At 35.9% G+C, this 24,237-nt stretch overlaps 1 protein-coding gene across 1 annotated transcript in view; it reads right to left on the bottom strand.

Moving 5' to 3' along the window:
* Nucleotides 1-24,237, bottom strand: part of PXDN (peroxidasin) — an 85,241-nt gene that overhangs the window by 48,508 nt on the left and 12,496 nt on the right. The window contains exons 2-4 of the mRNA XM_083356549.1: nt 9,382-9,453; nt 7,967-8,038; nt 2,745-2,816 (exon numbers count right to left, since the gene is read on the bottom strand). Of these exons, the coding sequence (XP_083212675.1) occupies nt 2,745-2,816; nt 7,967-8,038; nt 9,382-9,453 (216 nt within the window). The remainder of the gene's footprint in view (nt 1-2,744; nt 2,817-7,966; nt 8,039-9,381; nt 9,454-24,237) is intronic.

The raw sequence follows: 24,237 nt of genomic DNA, 5'->3' as shown, positions 1-24,237 counted from the left end.
TGGGGGTGGGGGGATCTTAATAAAGTCCTCCATATGACACACATTTTGTCATCTCTATACTAATTCTATGAAACAGTGCAACCTAGATTCAGATTTACCATGATTTTTTTACTGGTTTTCTTATTTGAGTTCCACCATAGATACACCTGAAGTGTAGAAGATGTAATGGCAAATTGAGGGTTTATTAAACGGGCCCTAAGATCAGAAACCAGAAATTGAGGTAGATGTTAGAAACAATCAAATATTTGCACATTTCTGAACTGAGGATGAGATTCAAAATATCTTGTTAAATTCATGTTACCATATGAAGGTGCTATGACAGAGGGGAAGAAAAGTGATATATCTGATTTCTTCATCCATATCTACCTGAAAATTGTAGGAGGGGAGAAATGATGAAGAGGTCAAAATAAACAGCAACCTTCTGTGGAAAATGTTTTGCAACAAAAAGTTTAAAAACAAAAGATTCATGAAGAATATTTACCTTTCTAATCAACCTCATTTATGAGTTTACCTCATTTATTCCATGATTACTAAATGAAAGTGAATAAACTCAGGAAGGAAGTTTTGTAATAACTGAGCAGAATAAAGTATCAACCAGTCCACGGCAGAATTAAGTGTCCGGGATTCTATCACACAGAAAATGATCCTAATAGGGCTTAGATCAACTTCATGAGAATGTCATTGGAGTTAATCCACTTGTGTGCTTAAAAGTGTATTCGAGACCAATCCATTAACTATTACCAATATATTTTTATATCAATGAACTATACAAAACTTAGGAAGACTTTAATACTGGAATATTTCTTCAATTTACATTGTGTGATGTATTTACATGCAGTATTACAAGGAATCATTCTTATTTGGCTCTTTCTAAGAATGCACATGGAAAAGAAAATTGCTTGCTTTAACATATGCCAAGTCCAAAAGCCAGGGTTTGTCAGCAAAGAATAACCCTATGAGTTTAGCTTGCAAAAAGACTTTAAAAGTATGCTAAAAGGTAGGATAATATCTTAAGCATTAGATGATTTATTGATCATGCTACTGGATGGATCCAAGCAAGAGAAAATAGGATGTATGCACCACAATAGAGTTCATTAAAATGCACATAAATCCTATGTAAACTATGAAAATTCTTCAACAGTCAGAAGTGCATGCACTATTTTGACAATGACAGCGATGATAATAACAATCCTATTTTGTTCCAATGTAGACTCCACATGCTTTAAGAAATAACAGTAATGGAAAAAATATACCCCAAAAATGGTTTAAGGTATAATTTCCAAATGAAATATCTGTGATTGTTCCTTGGCTGGTTTAGTAACCAAAAGATGGCAGGTAGAGGGAAAACCTGGGAACGCTTCTCTCTGTTCCTGCTTATTTTCAGAGTGATGGGGTGGAATAGAATGAAATCTGGTCAGTTTTATGATACACAATTTTTGTCAAAGTGATGAGAATTAGAAGTCCCAATCAACGTAAATGGTATCACTTTAAAATATGGCTATTTTGGTACAATATATTCAACATGCTCTAAAATTCATTTTTCTAAATGATATAATGACTTGCTCAAAAATGTTATGATGTTCATGATGTCACTGAAGCTTCTACCAGAAACCTAGAATCACAGGTTGCTTTTTTTCAATAAGAGCCAATAAATATATGATGGTTTGCTTATGTCCATTAACATGGACACTTCAAACGCAAAGTGTTCCTTGAAGCAGCAGTTCATTCAAACAAGCATCATCATATGTACTGTATATTATTGAGTGAAACATTTCTATTGGGATGGCACTAAATGACAGAAATCAGCAAAGTGTTATCAGTTCCTTCCAATGAACTCTAAAGAATTATGTGTGCAAACTGCTACTCATATTACCTGTGAATATCTTGAGATAGGAAGGCAATATTGTTGGCCTGCCTCTTTTCTAAGCTAATTATTCACAATATTATGACTGAATCTTTAATCAAATTTTAAAATTAGAGGGTATAATTATCTTTTTAACACAAGTTCCTACTCCCTCTATATCCAGAAACAGTTCAACCATTTGAATGACCAATGGAATAAGCCAAATACGTAAGCTGTAGACAGTGAAATATTTGTCTGGATTTTCCTTATTACTCTATGTAAACCAAAACTATAAATTGTTTGTAGAAACAGAAGCCCTAATTCTTACATTTTGTGCTAAAATTATGGAAACTGCCACATAATTGGCACTTGGTGGAGCAGTAGTGGGCTGATGCCTCCTTAAGTAACACCAGCTGCCTGCAATTAGTGCAGGTTCGCATTCCACCAGGCTCAAGGTTGACTCTGCCTTCCATCCTTCTGAGGTAGGTAAAATGAGGACCCAGATTGTTGGGGGCAATAAGCTGACTTTGTAATAATGCCACTGGGGGGGGGCGAAAGTCCTAATAAGCAGGCATATACATAGAATGAAGGCTACTGCTAAGCTTGTAAGCCGCCCTGAGTCTTCGGAGAAGGGCGGGATATAAATGGAAATAAATAAATAAATAAATAAATAAATAAATAATTGTCTTGAAATAGAAATAATATATAAAATAAAATGTAAACACAGAAAGGACATACTTGACAAATATGCTTTCTGCATGCCAGTGATTGCAACCACACTGGACCATAGACCCATTCCGTGCAATCATGCAAAGCATGCAGGCAAGAAATACTGGAAAACGTGCACTTTTTCTCTGAGGCAACCAAACAGATGACAGCACAGTAGAGAAAAGGCACTTACAGTTGTTCTAGAGAGGCAAGTCCTTTAAATGCTTGCCTGTCAATTGACTGGATTTCATTCTTGTACAAATAGCTGAAACAAGAAATAATCAGTAATATTAGTATACACAAACAAGTGTTACATTAATGCGTGAAGGAATTAAGTTGACATGTGAGGACAGTTTTTCAAATGCACAATGGAAAGCAACAAAACGAGACATGTATACACAACAGATCACTTTTTGCTTGAGAGTATTGGTCAAAAGCTTCAGGGTACAAACAGAAAACTATGCTGGACTTCAAATGTAATCACCAAGTAGCTCTCGATTCTATTTCAGAACAGGCCTGGGAATTATCTTGACACAGAACTAAGTTCCATCTGTGTGATTACAAAAGCACATACACAAATTCATTGGACTAAGATAATTTATGTCAATTTCTTGTAATCATGTTTCTAGTACTGTTCAGTATGGAGAATGAACTTTACTTGAACTAATGGATTGTTAGTTGTTTCTCTTCAAAACATTAATAATTTGAAAGTTCAAATAAATCAGATATCTAGCATAATATTCTATCAAAATAACTAACTTTTAATTTTAAAAGTTAAAGAAATCACAGAACAAAAAATGTAATAGCGGAGAATTTAGAAAGTCAACTAACAAATGGAACTGTATAAGAGTCTGATATTAATAGAGTACAACTTCACCACAGGAGTACATGCAAACCTCTGACATGATATAAAATATGAAAATACAAATGAAAAATAAAATTGATATCACAAGAAACACAGTGAAAACAGTTAATGGTGGGCACCATCACAACCCTTTTGTATTTATTAACTAGACTGATTGTTCAATTACATCAATAAAATAATTTACACAGATAAATTAAGAATAATGCTAAATAAATATAGCAGCACAGTGGTTTCCAGAAATGAAAGATTTATTTGTTATCATGTCTAGCTTCTTTAAAACATGTTGGTAATTATGTTTGTTTTTTTCATAGAATTGTAAATTTTTCTCTATCCTGCTCACAGAATATTAAACAACTGGAACAATATTAAAGCATTTCTATCTCAAAATAGTTAATTACATACTGAGACTGTTCTGCTGTCTGAAGCCCTCAATACATTTATCTGAAAGATTAATTTCCATGTTTTATGACTTCTGCAGACTATAGCATTTTCCTAAATATTAGTACTATATTTGGACAATGATAGATAAAATGATGAAATATTAATATTAATGGTATATTTAGAATAAAAATAGCAGTCAATAGGAATGACTGGAGAGGTAGATGAAGTTCTGTTCAGTTTCTGGAAAGTAAAACAGATTAAGCAGAGATTCTCATCATACTATATTTGTTAATCAGTTGTCTAATATCATCACTATCACACCTAATGTTTTGTGAATAGCTACTGTCATTATATAACATTATATACTTTACTGATTTCATTTCCCTATAATGTTATTATTCATTAATCTGCAACTTGAAAAACTCTTTCTTTCTCAGGTTAACAAATGAAAAATCTGAGGAAATGGGTTATAAGCCAAGAAAGATTAGAAATACATTTTTGGGCATTTAAAATATTTTTGTACATTTTTGTACATTCAGTTCAACCAATTTAATTCAAATCTCCTGCTGGAAACCAGGTTCAGATACACTGTAGAAACAGAAGGGTTTTCACAGAAGAAAAGGAAAGTTTAGAAACATTAGAATAAAAACATTTGTATTATTGTCATAGAACTGAATTTAAATTTGTGAAAACTAAATTTATTCTAAAGGGAAAATTCTACTGTGTTCAGTTTAAAAAAAGAAAATAGTATGCCATTTCTTTTAATGACAATAATTTGATTGTAATCTTGTATCTAAGATTCAGCATTTGAATAGTTAAAAATACCTGTGCGATACTTTGAAAGATTGTAGGGGAAAAAACCATTACCCTAGCTCTCTACATTTTTTTACAACAATTTCTTTGTGACATGACTTTTATATCGCATATCTTGTATCGCAGGTATGTGAAGACTGCTATCCTATCTCCCACCAATAATATCTTCTATAGACTAGATATACCTAGTTTCTTTACTTGATCTTCATAAACTCATCAACTTGACAGCCTTCCACTGAATTGATTCTAATTTGCTACTGTACATTTTGGATAGAATAGGGTCTCCTGCCTGAGCAAGTAATTGGATTAGAACAGGGGTCCTCAACCTTGGCAACTTTAAGACTTGTGGACTTCAAAGCTGGCTGAAGAATTCTGAGAGTTGCAGTCCACAAGTCTTAAAGTTGCCAAGGCTGAGGACCCCTGGATTAGAAAACTTCCAAAGTTCCTTCCAACTTCTGTTATTCTGAAATGGGATGCCCAGAATTGGCTACAATTCTCTATAGTAAGTGGAGTTCAAATGAAACAACTACCGTACTTCCTATGATTGAGAAAGAGGCTGTTATTGCACTTCAACATATCTGTTATCTATTGGACAGTTGCATCATGTTATTGGCGGTTTACGAGGACATCCAGATTATACCCTGTCAAGTCTTGTCTTCCCCATTCTCCACTTATCTCTTCTATTTCTCCTACTCAGGTGCGAAACTTAATATTTATCCTTGTTAAATTCAATCACATTCTTTTCAACCTAATGTTCTACCTCTTTTTAAATTTTCTCTCCTCTGAAGTATAAGCCACAACTCCTACCTAGCTTTAGAACTATATTAACTCTGCAGATTTGATAGCATTTCAAATTCTCTCAGTAATTTATACAGGTATGGAACTGCACAGTGCCCAGAAAGAGCTACGTGTCTTGATATTTCTCTCCAAGATGCTTTTGATTCATTCCTGAGCATTCTGTGGAAGAGATTATTGAGCCAATTGTGAAATCATCTCGCCAATATTTTACCATTATACAGGGGTTTTTTGGTCAAACCGTAATTTACTTCTTACTGTTACCAACAAAAATATAAACTAGATACAATATAATAGGAGTAAATACAGTTCCAAGGGACATTTCATTCCAATTAATGTTCTACAGAAATGCACTTGAAGCACCCCAGTGAAGAGATGTGGTCATCTGCTTCTAAGAGATGGCACAGAAAGTATGATATACCATTATCAACTCAATCAGATGTTGAAAAGGAAAAAAAAGACTCATTTTGAATATACTTTCTAAATGCACGTATATTCAGAACTAGAGTCATGACAGTACCACCAGGTCACATCAGGCTAAGAGAACAGCAAACAGAATTTTACATATTTGTATGAAAATAAAAAGAAAAAGAAATAATAATCGCTATGTAATTGCATGCATTTGCCATAGAGCAGCATACTAAACAGAAGGTTAACATATTTTCCTAGATTAGGTTACCAATTTCTACAATGGGAAAGCATGATAATCACAAGAGATTTCCATTATATAATAGAAGAGCTAGTAAATTTCTGATTTGATCTGCTAACAAATCCATCTTTTTATAGGTAGGCCACTAAACCAGAAGATCTGCTATCACAAAATTTCCTTCACTAACATGGAAGAATTGGTTGGAAAGTGGTGGAGACTTTGAATTGAAGTGAACATTTCACTTTGAGATTTAGGATATTAAGAAAATTAAAAGCTGTGACATTAATGGGTTTTTTATCCCGTACGTATTCAAGGAGAAATGAAATTCAAAATGTGAGTTTCTTTAAAATATGGAACTGCAAGCTATTAAATGAGAAAGACAAATGTAATGCAAGTAACAAAATCAGTGTGACTGTGTAAGGAGGTTATTAAACAGCCCACATTTAAACAAGCCATCACTGAAAACAAAAGGAAGGATAGATTACAGAGAAATGATACAGACAAGCAGACAACATTGTAGGCAAAGTATTTAACAGAAAACATCTTGAATAACTTGCTCAGACCACCACAGAAGTACTCATGTTCTGAGCGGGTCAATCGAGCAGAGTAACATTTCTGATTTGATTCTGCTCAGAGAAGTCCCGTCAGCGGAAATAGCACATTACAGGCCATCTTCTGAATACTGGACAGCATTCCTATATTCCTAGGGAAGGGGCTCAGCAACATTCAAATTCTCTAAAGCTTCTTTACTCTGCCATGATTTTAAGCATACTAATTCCAAGATTTCTCTTTTAGTCATAAACCAAAGTTCCTTCTCCTTTTCCTACGCTCTTGCCTTCTGCTGTATGCTTGGAAACCTGCATTTACTAGCTTTTGTATAAGAACTTATCTTTTTGTGCAGGCATTTCATTTCTGAAGAATCTACTTCCCACAGACACATTCATTCAACTAATTCATTCCCAGATCTCCCATGCTGAGCAGGGAGATCTGATGGAAAGTTTTATCCAATGTGCTGCTTTCTTCTTTCTTAGCATCCCTCATCATCCAAATAATTTTATTAGCATCCCTCATCATCCAAATAATTTTATTTACATTCAAATGTAAGTCACGTTTTCTTTCATATATTCTGGCCCTGGAGCTGGTTTCTAATTTTCTTCTTTGTAATGAGATCATTGAAGGAGAATGAACTACTCTCATACCCTAATTGAAAAACCATACATGGAAAACTCAGAAACCCACATAACATAGTTTGGGGTTGCTATGATATCATGCTAACATTAACATTAATATGTATGCTTACCTATTACTTTTTACTATGATGTAAATTAAGTTTTTACCATGGTCTGAAAATACTACGCTACAAACATTATGTTAAGCCCTTAAGAAATAATACTAAATACTAATCTTTATTAACAGAAAAATCTGCAGAAAAGATAAGAAGATGCTATAGCAATCCCAGACATTTTTTGTCATCTGAAGCTCTTTGGGGTTTTCACGCTGTGTAATTGGTTTGTGGAACTTTTTGAAAAGCACTTTGCTTTAGTGAAGATTTGGGTGAACTCCTGCCTTGAGGCTGCTTCACAAAACAGCATAGATGGTACTTCTAAGACTGAAGAGGTATTGCTTTGCTCACCTTCCTCAACATCTCAATAAGTTTCAAAAGCCAAGAGACTTTTGGATGTATACAGCTCTTACACAGAAGCCTCCTCCAGCTTGGGGAAAACGTTTATGAGTGCGAATAAGAGGCTGCCTTCTATAGTACTTCTGGCTTTTGCAACTGACATAGACAAGAGGGTGGCTTAAAAGTAACCAAAGAATCCTTGCTCAAGCAAACAACAGTCGACATGCACAGGCCTAGTGCATAGCACACATTTTATATCAACATATTCTCCGAGAATATGTTTGCACTTACAGATATTTGAGATTTTCAAGGTCTTCAAATGCTCCAGTTGGTATTCTTTTAATGTGATTATTGTTGAGGAGTCTAGGACATAAAACAAAAAGAGGTATTTTTTCCCACTGAAGAACGATTAATTGCAAGTAACAATAACAGGGTTTTCTTAAAATGATTTATTGAAAAAAAAGAAGTATGGAACAGATACTTCATTCCAAAATATCAATCTCAATACCTATTTTTCAGAAAGATAGCTAGAGTAGGTACAACATTCAAAGTATGCTATTACATTCAATGGCAAAATTACTGCTATTGCTACTATTGCTCCCTGAATATTATTATCATCTGATGGAATATCAGAAAATTGAAAACCTTGCTCGCTTATTAACAATAATTTGATTGACCTATCTTTACTTAAGTATGCTTTGTATTTTGGCTGTTGTGATTTCTATTAATATTTCCTACTGCAGCTATAATATATATTGTGGCTTGGACTTGTAACACTTCTGCCCCAACAAATCTGGAGGACACCAGATAGGGAAAACTGAAATAAAATCTATCAATACAGGTAGTCCTCAACTTATGACCACAATTGAGCCCAAAATTTGTTGCTAAGTGAGACATTTAAGTGAGTTTTGCTACAATGAATGTTTTTTTGCCACAGCTGTTAGATGAATCATGCAGTTGTTAAATATTGTTAAGTGAATCTGGTGTTTCTCATTGACTTTGCTTGTCAGAAGGTCACAAAAGTTGATCACTTGACCCCAAGACACTGCAACTGTTATAAATATGAGTCAGTTGCCAAAAGTCTGAATTTTGATCACATGACCATGGGGATGCTGCAATGGTTGTGTGAAAAATGGTCATGAGTCACTTCAAATGGTCACTAAATGAAGTCAAGGACTACCTGTACTATGAATTAATCAGCAAACTAAGATAAGTCTCCATGGAGCTATCAATAGGAATGAAAATATAAACTATTTCTGCTATCATTAGAAAGCCGTCCAGGTGGAAACAGTGCATTAATATTTTCAAAAATTCAATATATTCAAAAATACATTGCCCTTTTTGTTTTAGATAAAAGTGACAAGAGATGGATAGATCACGGTGGATCCCTAGCAAATCTGTTGGTGGACCAGTAGCTGACAATTCTTTTACATGTTGCATGGATTGCAAATTAGCTAAATTTATATGGAAGTCAACAAAAATTACAGATGGCTAGATTTCTTATGTTCTTTCATGTGGATTCCACAAAATACTGACTAAATTTAAAAGCTTTAAAACTCTAGTCAGAAGCCAACATAATGAAAACTTAATGTACATCGAAACAAGTCTTCCTAGTCTTAATGAAACAAAATACAAATGGAGATGGAAATAAAAATGGTTAACAGTTTACAAAAGGAAAAAAAGGTTGTAAGAAGGATGAAACTTACAATGTGTTCAAATTTTTAAGCCTTCTAAATGCACCAGGCTGGATTTCTTTAATTCGATTGAACCGAAGATCTCTGTTAGGAAGGGAGAAAAAAGTTCTTGATTACTGTCATATTTTTTATGGTCCACATTTCAACAAGTTGAAAATAAACATTGGCTAATAACTGTATTATATACTTTTCAATGGCATTTCACTCTAATTAAAGCAAAAAAAGGAAACTGTGGTATACAAAAATAAATCTGTGGAATTCCAGATTATTCTATTTTATTTCCATATGCCCTGTTATTTCCAATGGTTTTTGTGGTTCTTGATGCCAACCCACAGAAGGGGTTTCTATCTTGAATATACTACTTAACATATACACTGTTGGGGAAAATAATAAATGAAGCATTAGGGATTGTGTACTGCCTAATGACACCTACAGTAATTCCATATCTCTTTTCCATCTAAATTTAAAAAAAATACTCAAGTTTAAAGCAATGCATGATGCTGTTATCAAACTAATCGAGAGAAACAGTGCAAAGATGGCAAAAGTATTCCTTTGACAATTGATAGATTAGACCACAGGTCGGCAACCTGTGGCTCTGGAGCCGCATGTGGCTCTTTCAGCCTTCTACTGCGGCTCCCAGTCCTCTGCCATTTGCAGAGAGAGACAGAGGCACTTGTGCTTCCCTTCTCTCTCTCTCTGATCTTCTGCTCACCTGGCCAGCTGGCATCACGCTGTTCTCCGACAAGCTGACAAGCTTATTGGGCGGGGTACCTGCCCTTGCTGGGTCTCCACAGGAAGCAGCAGGAAGCAGAAAGCAGCAGCTCTCTCTCTCTCTCTCTCTCTCTCTCTCTCACACACACACACACACACACACACACACACACTTTTACTTACTTAGTGGGAGAGGAGGACTGGAAGACCAAGGGCAGGAGAGCCAGCCCAATGAGAATGTATGTCAGCTTGTCAGAGAACAGCGCGAGGCCAGCTGGCCAGGTAAGCAGAAGATCCGAGAGAGGGAGAGAGAGGGGGGGAGGGAGAGAGAGAGAGGAAAGAGAAAGAGAGGGAGAAGAAAGAGAGAGAGAGGAGAGAGAGGGAGAGAAAAGAGAGACAGAGAAAAAGAGGGAGAGGGACAGGAAAGAGAGAGGGAGAGGGAGAGAGAAAAAGAGAGGGAGAGGAAAGAGAGAAAAAGAGAGGGAAAGAGAGAGGGAGAAGAAAGAGAGAAAGGGGGGGGGAAGAGAGAGAGAGAAAGAGAGAGAGGGAGAGAAAAGAGAGGAAGAGAAAATATGAATATATGTTGTCTTTACTGGACTTTTAGTAAAGCACGTTTAATGAAATATTTTGATTTTTTTTTAATTAAGAGATGAGGTATGGGGATAATTATGCTGTATTTAAAGATGGTAGATAAGCTACTAAAATTGTTTTCACCTGTTGGGATGAAGGAGAAAGGGTTTTTTTCCCCTCTTTCTCCAGCATAAAAAATTATTTTCTTTGTAGCAGTTCATTGATTTCATAAATGCAACACACTATAGTGTTTTTATACATAGCAAAAAGGTAAAAAAGGATGTATGCAGTGTTATCTTCATTTTAGATGTCAAAAGGGTTTTGTAGCTCCCAATATTTTCTTTTCTGTGAGAAACGGGTCCAAGTGGCTCTTTGAGTGTTTAAGGTTGCCGACCCCTGGATTAGACAATTAGAATTCAACCTGCCTTAGATGGGATTATACAGCTTTTTGAACACCCTGGTTTCCAGGTTCTGTGTATTCTTTCATCTAGTCCTAAATCTGTATGGCTTGGAAAAATTTGCACAGATAAGATTGGTAACTCAACCTTGATTGTTCCTAGAATTCTTTTGCTTGGCCATGATGACACTTTATTAAATACATCATGTTGGTACTACTTCCATCATTCCCAAGAAAGCTACATGAATCAAGTAACACTTTATCTTTCTTAAAACCGTGTTCTACAAGAGGATGCCATTAAAAAATTGCCTTTTGAAATATTTCTGAGATTTCAGCTGGTACCTTCCCAACATTTTTTGGCTAGTAGCTTCTAGTCATAGAGTGTGGTTAATAACTTTATCATTTCTAATAATCTTGGGACAAGTATGTTTGAAAGATCAATTCTTCTTTAAGATCATTATACCCAAGTGTTTAGGGAGGTCTTTCTTTCTGTCCCTTTTACAACTGAATGTGCAGGACCATTAAAGAATACTTCTAATGTGCTTACAGTTCTCTTCCAAGGGAGGTTAAGCCAATTCTATTCCTCCTGTTTTTCTGCCAGCAGGCAAAGGCATACAAAGTTCTGACGTAAGCTAACTGCTTACTGAATTACATATTTTGATTAATAAGTGAATAAATAAATGTCAAATGTTGGATTCTATTCACAGATTTTGTGATGCGAGTTATATAACTTACATATTTGTATCTAACATTATAATGTGAATGCAGTAGGGCAGATTTTAACGTCTTGCTTTTTGCTCTTAAACTTTGAACTTGATATTTGGGTATTACTTATTTTTGCTTTTGTTTTATTCTAGATTTGCTGATTTTTAAAAGTTTTTAAATGGATTTGCTCTTATATTTAATTATTTTTTTCATATTTATTCTTCTTATTTATTATCCATACTAGTTTTATGGAAAAAAATAAATTCTACTCTATTCTATATTGTGACATAGTAATATACCTTACAAAGAGTTCCATCAATGTTTTGAATACAGTGAGTACATGTTGTTTGGGGTTCTAAAATGTGAGTTGAATGCATATGTTTCTCAATGTGTTTTAAAAGGAGCTATTTCACAAAGATTTGGCTGAAAGCAATCCCGTCTTGGTAGATGGAAAACAACGCATTTTAAGTAAACAGAGGAAAACAAAGAATGGGAGAAACAAAATTAAAAATTTCATTAAATTATTTATCAAATTCATATGCTCCTTCCCTCCCACCCCCAGTCTTACTATCCAAAGTGACTCTGGGCAGTTTACAATGGCATAAAAATATAAATATTAAAAAGTATTAAAATTAACAATTAAATAAAGGTTGAAAAACAAGGTCACAGACGGTAAGGGGGTGGGGTTTTGTCTCTCACTCAACCAACCACCTCTAGCATAGTGTTCCCCCATAGGGTCCCAAGCCCAATGGCAGAGCCAGGTTTTAAAGTGATTCCAGAAGGCCAGAGGGATGGAAATGACTCTCACGTCTGGTGGCAAGATGTTCCAGAGGGCAGGAGCCAAGGCAGAAAAAGCTCTCCTCCTCAACCCCGCTAGCTGAAATTCCTTGGCAGATAGGGTTGGCCAATCCTACTGGGGTGCAAGACAGTTCCTCAGATAACCTGGTCCCATGCCCTAAAGAGTTTTTTATATGTAATAACCAACACCTTGAATTGGTCCTGGAAGCAAACAGCAACCAATGCAGCGCCTGTAACGTCGGTATTACATGCACCATCCTAGGGACTTCAGAACTCTTTGCACAGCTGCATTCTATACCAGCTATAGCTTCAAAGAGAGCCCCATGTAGAGTTCTTTGCCATAATCCAACAAGAGATAACCAAGGCACAAGTGACTAACTGCAGGGCCTCACAATCACAACTGGCACACTACACAAAGTTGAGTGAAGGGTCTCCTAGACATGACTACCAGCTCCTCTATGAGTCATGAATCTAGGAGAAACCCCAGGTTGGCATAGGGTCTCTCTGGGGTAGTGAAACCCCATCCAAGACCAAAGATGAATCCATGGATCCACAACTACTCCATCTTCCCAGGGTTCAGCTGAAGCCAGTTGTTTCCCCATCCAAAAGCCCACAGCCTCCAGGCCCTGCAAAAAGTCAGTCACAACAACACTTGAGTCACCTGGGATGGAGATGTAGAGTTCTGTGATGTCAGATGATCTTAGCTAGCAGCTTCATGTAGATCTTAAAAAGGAGTAGAGAGAGTACTGATCCCTGTGGCACACCACAAAGCAGAGGCCACGGGATGGACTTTTTGCTCCCTATCAATACCATTGGGACCAGCCTTGGAGAAGAGACAAATCAATAGAAAACTGGCCACCCAGTTCCAAATTCTGCAGCTGGCCCCAAAAGGTACAATCGTCAATGGTATTGAAAGCTGCCAAGAGGTCAATAAGGGCTAAAAAGGATGCACTATCTCCATCCTGCTCTTACCAGAGATCATCAACAAGTGTGACCAAAGCTGTTTTGTCCCATAACCTGGTCTGAAACCCAACCACTGCCGATTAGCTGTTTCTAGTGAGCTGGCTCAGGAACTAAATTGCCTCCAAGCAGGGCTTGCAGCCATTAGTTATTTTTTTAAAAAAACAACACTGCTGGTAGCCAGCTCTAGAGTCTTCAGCTGGTGGGGGGTGGGGGAAAAAACCACAAACTAATATATGCTAATCTCCAAAATAAAAGCTCAATAGTTTGCAAACACAATAGTTTGCAAAGTACAGCACTTAAAAAGCAGAACAGTTCTCAACAGTTTATAAGCACTATAGAGCAGACATGTCAAACTCGTGACGTCATGCGATGTATCGGAGCTTTTTCTCCATTGCCGGCAATGGGGTGGGCACGGTTTCCTGATGACGCGTCCGGCCCACGGGCCGGCAGTTTGACACCTCCGCTATAGAGTAACAAAAAAAATATTTTAAAATACTTACAGAAGTAATTCTAGCATTCGAGCCCAGGCAGTAGCAGATTGCAGCAAAAGCAAAAACTGGTGCCATCTGGGCTCTTGTTTGGCCATGTGACCAGGGACACACACACAAAAAAAGAAAACACCCTTCCAGCTTCTCATAGCACTGAATGGCCCAGGCAAGTCACAAAGTTAAAATGGCGGCTGTTTGCAGCAGAGCCTGAATCCAAGTCACATGGCTACAGAGGCCTCTTTTTGGTCACAATTTTGAATTTCTAATGTAAGTACCCTTTCTGAATTAATTCGTTTTTGTGAAAACTCACTAAATAAACATTCGTACCTGGGGGATTACCCGTATTCTTCTATCCCTGGCAGGTCAGAACAAGAGCAATCCAGAATAATTTACTAACTTTACTCAGAGCAAATTGTGAGACAAACTCTAGTCGCCTTTTATTACTTTAAAGTGGACTGAGTCCAGGATATTTCTTTCAAGAGTCACAGTAGCATGAAAAAAAGCTTCCTTCAAATGAAAAAGTAAAATCTCTGTACAGAACTGAAATTAAAGAAAGATCATTAAGGCATTTTAAAGATAAGCTCTTGATACCTATCCACTCTACTACCACATTAACAAGATTTGTTGAGAAAGGCTAGTTTAATCTACACTGTACCTATACCCTGGTTACAAACACAAACTTTTCCCTTTTTAACCTTCTTTATTTCTCTGCACAGACTGACCCAAACCCTATTTGGAAAAAGGAAGCCAACGAATACACTTCTCAAACTTTATCCTTTTAAAAAACAGGTTTATAATGAATTACCAGGGAAAGGAAACTCAACTCTTTTATCTTCATTCCCAGAGGAATCCCATTTCTAAATCAATTTAATCTTGCACTAGAATTTTCAGATAGCTTTCCAGAAGGCTGGAATTTTGCAATACAGTACAGCTTTTTGCTTTTCTTCATGCTTTTAATCAAAAATAAATAGCAGCACGTTTACAAAACCCTCTAAAATTTTCTAAGCTGGGCAAAATGCCCTGTGACAATGAAGCAGCATACCTGGAGAACATAGCAAGGCAGAAAATTACCACATGTATACTAAAAACACTGCACTTACTAAGAATGCAGAAAAACCACACAAAGTCAGATTTTGATCCTCATGTTAAAAATATAGTTACTACCTGTAGCGCTGTAGGGTTACAGGTAGCAATTCCTCCAGCCTTACTTGAACATGCCAGGGATTCAACTGCAGACCTTATGTGTCAAATTGTACGCTTTACGAATGTGTGAAGCTTCTCCAAGATACGTCAGAACTATACTGTATTGAGCTCAGTATGTTTGCCTGACTGAAAAATAGGCTGTGGACTACTTTAACTCAAAGGAAAAAGGGTGCTTTGGAAGCGTATGGGCAACTTTTTAAACCAATTCCTCCTCACTGTACTGCAGCCATAGAAGGCACTTATGTGATCCCAGGAAAAATCAGCAGCTGCTGAAAGAAGCTGCTGACAGGTATTACTCAAACTGTTTTCCTTTGATTCTGAAGCATGTGGATCCCTACTCTCTAATTTCCTTTCTCTTTGCAGGAAATAGATGCTATGGCTGAATTAGAGCAGCCCTTCTCAAGCTGGGGCCTTCCTGACGCATGGCTTTGGCTTCCAGAATTCACTAGCTAACATGATCCTTGCTGAGGATGCTAAGAGTTGAAATTCTCACATCTGCAGACTGTCCAAATTAGGAAAGGTTACACGAAAGATTGTACCCAGCTATGTCTGTTGTATGTCACCAGACTGAAACATTCCCCTCCCAGTTGCAGGATGCCAAAGAGCTATGACTAAGATTGCAATTCCTACCTCTTACTTCTGGATTATTTTAAAAGCCATCTATTTTCCCTTTTCTTTCCTTCTTAATGGTGTACCATCTTGAGCTATTTCTCCTGCTTCCTGCCATAAACTTGTCATCACAGGTTCAGGGGAAAGAGGACTGAGTCAATGAGAAGTAAAATCCAGCAGTAGCTCTTGAACAAAGCTCTGGATCACATTCAACGTTGTCATTGCTTCCTGTGCTGAATTTGATGATATTTGCTGGCCTGTGACAGAATAAAGATTGTTTGATGATGATGATGATGATGATGGAGGATGTAATGGTGAATTAAAGGAGATGGAAGTCAATAAGGACGATACTATAATAAAGATCTTGATCATAAGACATAGCATCACATTCCTACATTATAATAAGATATAATGTGCTAAATCATAAAAGTTAACAAACCTAACTTGGATATATGTGCTTCTTTGGTCATTGTCTTTTTCCAATCCTACTTCATAGCTGACAACCAACTTTATTTCCAAAAATAAAGAGAACAATGCTCTTTCAGGACTGACTATCCCTTAATTTTTCCCCATGATGTATTCTTGAGATCACAGCTCTGGGGATTTCTGAAAGCGAACTCCAAAATTTTCAAATAATATATAATGTAAAATTAATCTTGACTTCCCACTTCATTTAATTAAGGATACTTCAAAAATTATCAGTATTAGAACTGAACAACATTTTACACAGAGACTGGGAACATATATCCCATTCAGAAATCTAATATATAAGTCATTTACTTAGCCAAACTGTTTGCTGCTGCATACTGTTTCACATAACTATGAAGCAGGCATGTAAACACTCCTGCTGACCAGGCACTGTGTATAAAGCAAAGACAGAATCTAACTTATCCCAAATATCAAAACTGCCAATATCCCTTCAAGAAATTTCCTCCCGGTATAAATTTAACGAGTATTAAATCCACATATGTACACAAACATGCTTTCCCCAAATGTTTATTTTCTCAAATGTCTCCAAATTAATTCTTCATAAGGCAGAAAAAATTAGGACCGTAGTTCATTCCAAAAATATCCACCCAGCCAATATTTTCATTATTCTTTCCCCATGCTACTGAATTATTCTTTAACACAGTCTGATTTTAACAGTTCTAACTACAATTTGGTTACTTTGATTCTAGTTTAACAGAGAAAAAGTTGGCACTCATCGGTCAAAATAGCTGGTGTTCAATGCCTTAAAATTGCCACACAACTATAAAGCTGATGTTAGCATATTACACTGAAAGGGCATTTTTGAAATCCATCTCTTTTTATATGAAATAATAAAACACCATCACTATCACCATCTCTTAATCAAAACAAACCATATTAAAATGCCAACTCTCCCTATATTAAAAATGCCAATTTGCCAATCTCTCTCTCTCTCTCTCTCTCTCTCTCTCTCACACACACACACACACACACACACACACACACACACACACACACACACAAATACATTTAGCTGGAAAAAATTTAAACAGTATCCTAAAATAATAACACTGCAAGTTTCAAGGGTAAGCTACTTACTATAGTGATATTGTATCTTACAGCATGGTTTTCCTAGGAAGAAAGATTAAATAATCTGCCATTTGTAAATGAAGGAAAAAAACAACTAAAAATAATAACATGAAAAAAGGGGTTTTCTTCCTCCTTCCAATGTACCCACTGTGTCTTCCCTGTGTTTCTGCAGTAAATGATAAAAGATCCTCAACTCCCAGACAGCAAGTCAACATTACTTATGTATGCTTATTCTTTTATTCAAGGACATTGAGTCAGGAAATGAAAAACAGACATCAGGATAATTAAAAAAACAAGACTCAAAACAGTACATATAAAACCAGACAAAGTTATACAACAAAGTCAGCATAACTACACGATGTCACTAATACAATGCTGGATTTGGTGAGCTACTTTGAAAGTATATGTTAAAGTACAGTAGTGGCCAAAATTGTGGAAACCTTTTGGGAAAAGTATTCTTGAGGTTTAATGGCTAATAACACCACTTTTTTTGGAGTAGTACCATAAAATTATATGTCAATGGAAAGATAATTTAATCAAGAATGCAATACAACAAAGTGTGTTCAATTATCTGTACTGTATTCTATGAAAAGGTATAGCCAAATAACCAGAAAAAGGAAGCACAACGTGCTTAGGTTGATATCAAGTAGCTTTTCTTCATCTGATTATAGCCAATGAGCATGAGTATTTAGAGAGACAACTGGGTGTCACTTTGTTTTAGCAATGAGCCAATCAGATCTCAGTAGGATTCCGTTACTGATGTCATGTATTAAAGCTGAGAGGAGGACATTTGTCAATGTGTTATGTGATAGCTATCAGGTTGGTTGAGCTTTTTTGTGTTCTTTCATTTAGTGAGCTTGTAAAATGTAATAGAATTAAAGTAATGGTGCAAAGAGTTGACTGGTTGCTCAGAAAGCGATGTAAAATAGTATTATTAAGTGAACAAGGCTACAGTTATAAAGAAATTAGAAGAAAAATTGGTGGAAACTTAACCAAAGGTGGCATTTCTCCTTACTAGCACTGATGATATTACCTAGTTTGGGTAATGAAATGTGTGCAAGAAAACAAAACAAGCTCACAGAGCATCAAGGACCCCTCATGTCAACCTTGAGCTACAAATATTCTTTATTTAATAGCTTTACTGTATAGCTTCATCACCAACTATCATAGAACTTGCATTCTGCATTTGAAAAAGAGACAATCATTTCTGATGGTCTGAAAAATTATACATTTCAGCCAATATTCTACCAGCTCAGCCATTTGGTTTTACCTTTTTCCTAGGCTTATTGTAGATATCCAAGTTATTTTTCCATTAAAGTAACCTGCCCAACCTTGGTAAATTACTTTTTCAGTCCTTGAATTACACGGCTTCTGATTCGCAACACAAGCAATTTTGATTATTGTCAATATATTAATCAAGAAAGGTCTAATTAATTCTGGTTAGGTTCTAACACTGGTTTCTAAACCTGTGTTCAGTTTATTTCATATATTCCTTCTAAAAGTTTGTTTTAGCATTACTTTACTACCTTCAAGAAACTACACACAATATTTGCATAATTATTTGCATATGAAATATTCCAGCAATTGGAAATGTTATTAAATTTATGGACTTGAGTTTTTGTGGCTTCACACAACAGTACAATAATGCAATAGGGAGGCCCATATGGTATGGTAGCAGTTAACCAATCTTTGCTGCTCTCAAATACTAAATAGAATCAGCCCTGGTTAATAGTTGCATGGAAGATTGCCTAAGTCAGAGGTGGCTGGGTCAGGAATTTTGGGAATTGAAGTCCACAAATCATAAAAAGGGCCATAGTTCCCTACCCCTGGCCTAGGTGTTCCAAGGCTATTGAATGGATATCAATCAATAATCAATCCCAGATGATGGCAATAATATAACACTTCTGCAATGCTTCTAAAAAAAACAAAACAGTACAGATGCAATCATTAACAGGAACAGACCTGGACTCAAGGGTGCCTTTACTTTTTATCTGAAGCATAATTAATTTACAATTCTTCTAGCAACTAAATGTTTAAAATATATCAAGTATTTGTATAATGTTAATTTAGCTTGCACCTGCTTCTGTTAGTTTTCCTGTTCTGAATAATTCTAATTCCACGCTATATGTACAAAACATCAGAAAACAGCACTTTTCCAATCACGCTGGGTGGAAGGGAGACACCTAAAGAAAGTGCTTAACAAACAAGTGGTTGTGGAGGGGATCTAGGAATTCTTCTCAGGGAATTTTTAGGATTTCAAGAGGTCAGCTGTTGGTCATTCTGACTTGGCATCCTTATGTTCCTTACATCCCTATTTAGAATACTAGATGTCCTTCCTCTTATTTTGACTCACTGATTACAGAGGTATTTCCTCTTTACAATAACAAGAAACAGTCTTACTTCTCCCACAAATCCAACATATGCCAGACTTTCTCAGCTGTAGACATTTCCCTACAATAGTATAAATTCGACATACAAATATTCCCTCTGCCAGTAATACTGATGCTTCAATTTATTTTATTTTAATTTAATTTAAAGAAAAGTGGACAAAAAGCTATATAAGCTAGGTGATTCGTTATTGGATCACATACAAATATCACAACCAACAAAAATAAAAAAAAATATTCTGGGCAACAATACACCAAATGCTCAAGGGAAGGGAAAAGAATGCATAATTCTTGTCAACAGAGTCTCTTCTTTTAACTGTTATGGAAACAGGACACAAGTGCAAAAAACATATATAGGCCTATAAAATTGAGGCGACATAGATTTGATGCAGAGGAGAAACATTGCCAATACTGCAAACAATCATAGAGCACCATATTCCAAGAGTATTTAAATTAGACCCAGTCTACAACTACAGTATTTATTTATTCCTTCTTTTCTAAAATATTGCACAAAAGTTCATCAGTAAAGGAAATTTGGAGCAGATTTACTTGACTCCTTTTAAACATATCCCACTGGCATAAGCAGTCGGTGCTAAAACATCAATGGGATAATGAACAAAGAACATGTCTATAAAATTCAAAGCCTTCAGATTAGCACTAAACACTACTAAGAATCTAGGCATCTTAAAGAAACTCTGAATTATGACAAATAATTTCTAGAGGTACCATGAACGTAAAAGCTATTTTACAGGTAGTCCGTAGTCGACAACTGCCTTTTTTAGCAAGCATTTGAAGTTACAATGGTGCTGAAAAAAATAACTTTACAACTGGTGCTCGCACTTATGACCATCACAACATCCTTCTGGTCATGTACCGTAATCGAGATCAGGATTTCCCAACCAGTGGACATTTATAACTGTTGCAGTGTCCCACGCTCACGTGTTGGTCATTTGCATGCTACACAATGGTTGTTGCTAAGGAGTCAATGAAGACAGTAAAATCACAAGTGGCACTCATATGATGTCTCAATAATCCACAGTGATTCACTTAATGACCATGGCAGAAATTAGGTTGTATGTGTATCACTGTCTTGTGTTGTCTCGCTTAACTGTTGTGTCATTTACTGACCGAGTTGCCACTCCCAATTGTGGTTGTTACCTGTACTTGTTCCTAGAAGTCCCAAAAATTATAATGAAATAGACACTATAGCAGGGCCATGGCAGCACAGAAAGATGTTGTAATCCAGTAGAGATTATTATGTCACAACATCTAGCCTACCTGGTTGGGTTGATATCAAACTAAATAAGCTTAGATCAACTTGGAACATTACTAGGAAATTCCAAATCCCTAGCCTGCAAAGTTGAAAAATATGTCACAAGAAGGCAACTAGAAATCACTTCCATATTGTTGCCAAAAAGATCATATAAACCTCTATGTATAGACACCAGAAATCAAACTCAGTTTGGGGGAGCCTTTACTTTTTATTCTTTTAGTAACTCCATAGAACTCAAGCTGCAGAATACAAAAGAGCTAATATCCCACAATCAGCTGCAAATAAAGTTGTTCAATTATACTGTATGGACAGCTGTGTTGTTTCTCCAGAGACAAAGCAAGTTTTCCTCATCTAGGTCCCTCCAGATATTTTGAATGTTCATTATCTCTGTCATCACCAACTGATGCCCATAGCTAATTCAGAGAAAAATGCAAGGACAAAAATAAATTTTAACTAGCCCAAGTATTCATCACCTGGAGAAACAGATATCCTCACAAAAGGTTTCCACGACGTTGTAATTTTTAGCCCCCAAATATGTGAAATAAAGCTGAGTACCATCCAAACTTAAATTGTCAAGGACTGGAGTCCAGAAAATATCAAATAAGGTAGATTTAATCTCATTCCTATATTTAAATTGGGAACCAAAGGGAGACTACATTAATCAGTGTAGCATTATTTCTCTCTCATGCATAAGAACCTAACATGTTTCTTTTGCACACATACTATGAACCATGAATAATTATAATTATAATCACCAACATCTGTCAGGAACATCCACACACAGCTATTTATTTTTCACTAAACTCAGAAGAATCTGGCACCTCCAGACCAAGAACATTTGTTAGTCTGGCATTGTCTTGTCTAGTTGGTAGGAGGTCTTACACTGAGCAAAAGACCACTATTTTTGTTTTCAAAAGTCACAGTCAGAAACATACTGCCTCTGCACATACTTGATTTTGCCTGATGTCAAGGACTCCAGATTCATCTAAGAAGTTCACCTGCAGAGCCTGAGAATAATCGTCTTCCATTGTTCCTCCTATCTGACATTTTGGGTATACAACCGTGGATTCTGCAGATAGGATGTAGGCAACAAGACTAGCAGAAACTTTCAAGAATCTTGTATGTATAATAATCCAGACTTTTCTTAGATTATGTACCTCAAGTATTTGGAAAAGCAGAAAGATCTGACCATTTGAAAATACATTGCCTTTGTCTTTTTCACTGGATTTTCCCAAGCAACTGTCCCCATATTTTCATTTCTTGAAGAAAATCTATGGGGTTGTGAGAAGTCAAAAATGACTTTTTGGCACACAAACAATAATCAATAAATTCATTCATTCATTCACTCACTGATTCATTCATCTGCCTACTCATCCATTAAATAATTCCTGATAATCAAAAGACTCTTGGTGGACTACAATCTCATCAAATTATAAAATCAATCAAAATAAGAAATAAATATAATACTCAAGAGAGTTCATCCAAGGAACAAGGCCTCTATAAAAGGCAAACAGCCATCAGTAGATTGAAGAGATATACCGGTAGTTATTTTAGTCCCAGAATTTTAAAAAACCAGTCAAAATCTTTAGAGAACAGTTAATAATTCTCAAATTAATTTTATATCACTATTGTATTATTAATTTCTCATCTAAACTGATATGTTTAGCTTTTAATTCAATACAGTGTCTCCTTTGTTGAATGAACAGTACCAGAGAGTACATTTGCTTTATATCTTCTAGTGATTTTTTTTAAAAAAAATCAAGATGAGCCCTTTTCTTATTTCCAGGACAGTATTTGCTGTGGTATTCAGACAGAATTTAAGGAGAATGCTCAGCTTTTTTAAAAAAAATAAGAACGTTCACCACTGCTTTATATAAAAAAGATTCAAATCATTTTAATGTATTGTTAACATAAACGTGGCTAGTCCTATCTAAAGATATTCTAAAAGATGGCCAGAGTGTCATTTAATTGGTGCATTTTGATGGAATACATTGTAGATCAAAGTTCCCTCACTAGAAATATCCCACTTCCATTAGAACTGTACGTAATGAGCAATTCAGTGTTATACAAAGCCTCTTCTCTATCATTACTTTCCCAATCTGCGCAGAATATTCTCCCACAGAAAAAGCCAGAGGGAAAATATGACTCCTGCAAATTCCACAGCTGTGTCTGCCATTTCCAAGACCGTTTTCTTAGTCTCATATATGTTTGTTAACAGCCTATTAATCCACTGTGTCTGAGTGCAAATTAGAACATGCTACTCAAGAGTACAACTTGTGTCCTGGCAACAATTAAGAAGGTCAAAAACAGATGCAAACATTTGGTATTCTAAAATTGGAACTAAATGCAAATATGCAAGTCACTAATTTTGTGGAACAGAAGAATACTTGATATATCAGAGTGATGCAGCTGTTTCGCCAGACGTAAAACTTCAGAGCTGACTGAATGGTTGCTACAGAAAAAGAAGAGTGGAAGATAAAACTAAAGCTTCTGGCTATAAAGAAAACAAAACTCGAGTGTAGAATCTCTGAACTGTGACCCAATGGCTGAAATGCAGTAGCTCAATAAAAGTTGTGTTAGTCAAGAGCCTGAGCAAATAACTCTCTAGATTTTATTGCTTTCAGTAATGTCAAGAATACAATAAAAGTGTCATTGTTTACAGAAAGGCTACATCGTGTTGTATGTAATGATATTTTAGAGATGATATATGTTTGGACAAATAGAAAAGGAACTGCAAGTTAAATGTTCACAAACAATATAGCAAATTACAGAATTAACTCACAATACAGTGTTTTGATATATACCCATTTTCCCAGATAAGAGAGTTGATTTAGGGAAGGAATCTAATGTACATTGAAATTGTGAACATAACTGTGGCTAGTTTTATCTAAATATAATGAGATGTATAACATAAAGTAGGTAAATGCTATCACCTTAGTAACCATTTTAGGATTTTAAACTTTACACTAACTTTAATATCTAAAATCTCTAGAACTTGTCTTTCTCTGATGCCAAAAAAATAACTGCTGCAACATGGTAGCAGACAAATCTGGGGAATATATGTTATGTGAAATCCCAAAATTCATTTTTGTGTTATCAGTCTAATTTCATTTGGAAAGGGAACTTCTGAAGGGAATCAATGAAGATGAGCTAGTAGACAGCTATGTAGGAGATAGTTCTTGAATTACCTGCGTTTTGCTCCATCAC

Source organism: Vipera ursinii (assembly GCF_947247035.1).
Source record: "Vipera ursinii genome assembly, chromosome: 1".
Classification (NCBI taxonomy): domain Eukaryota; kingdom Metazoa; phylum Chordata; class Lepidosauria; order Squamata; family Viperidae; genus Vipera; species Vipera ursinii.
This window is presented reverse-complemented; position numbering and strand designations above follow the sequence as displayed.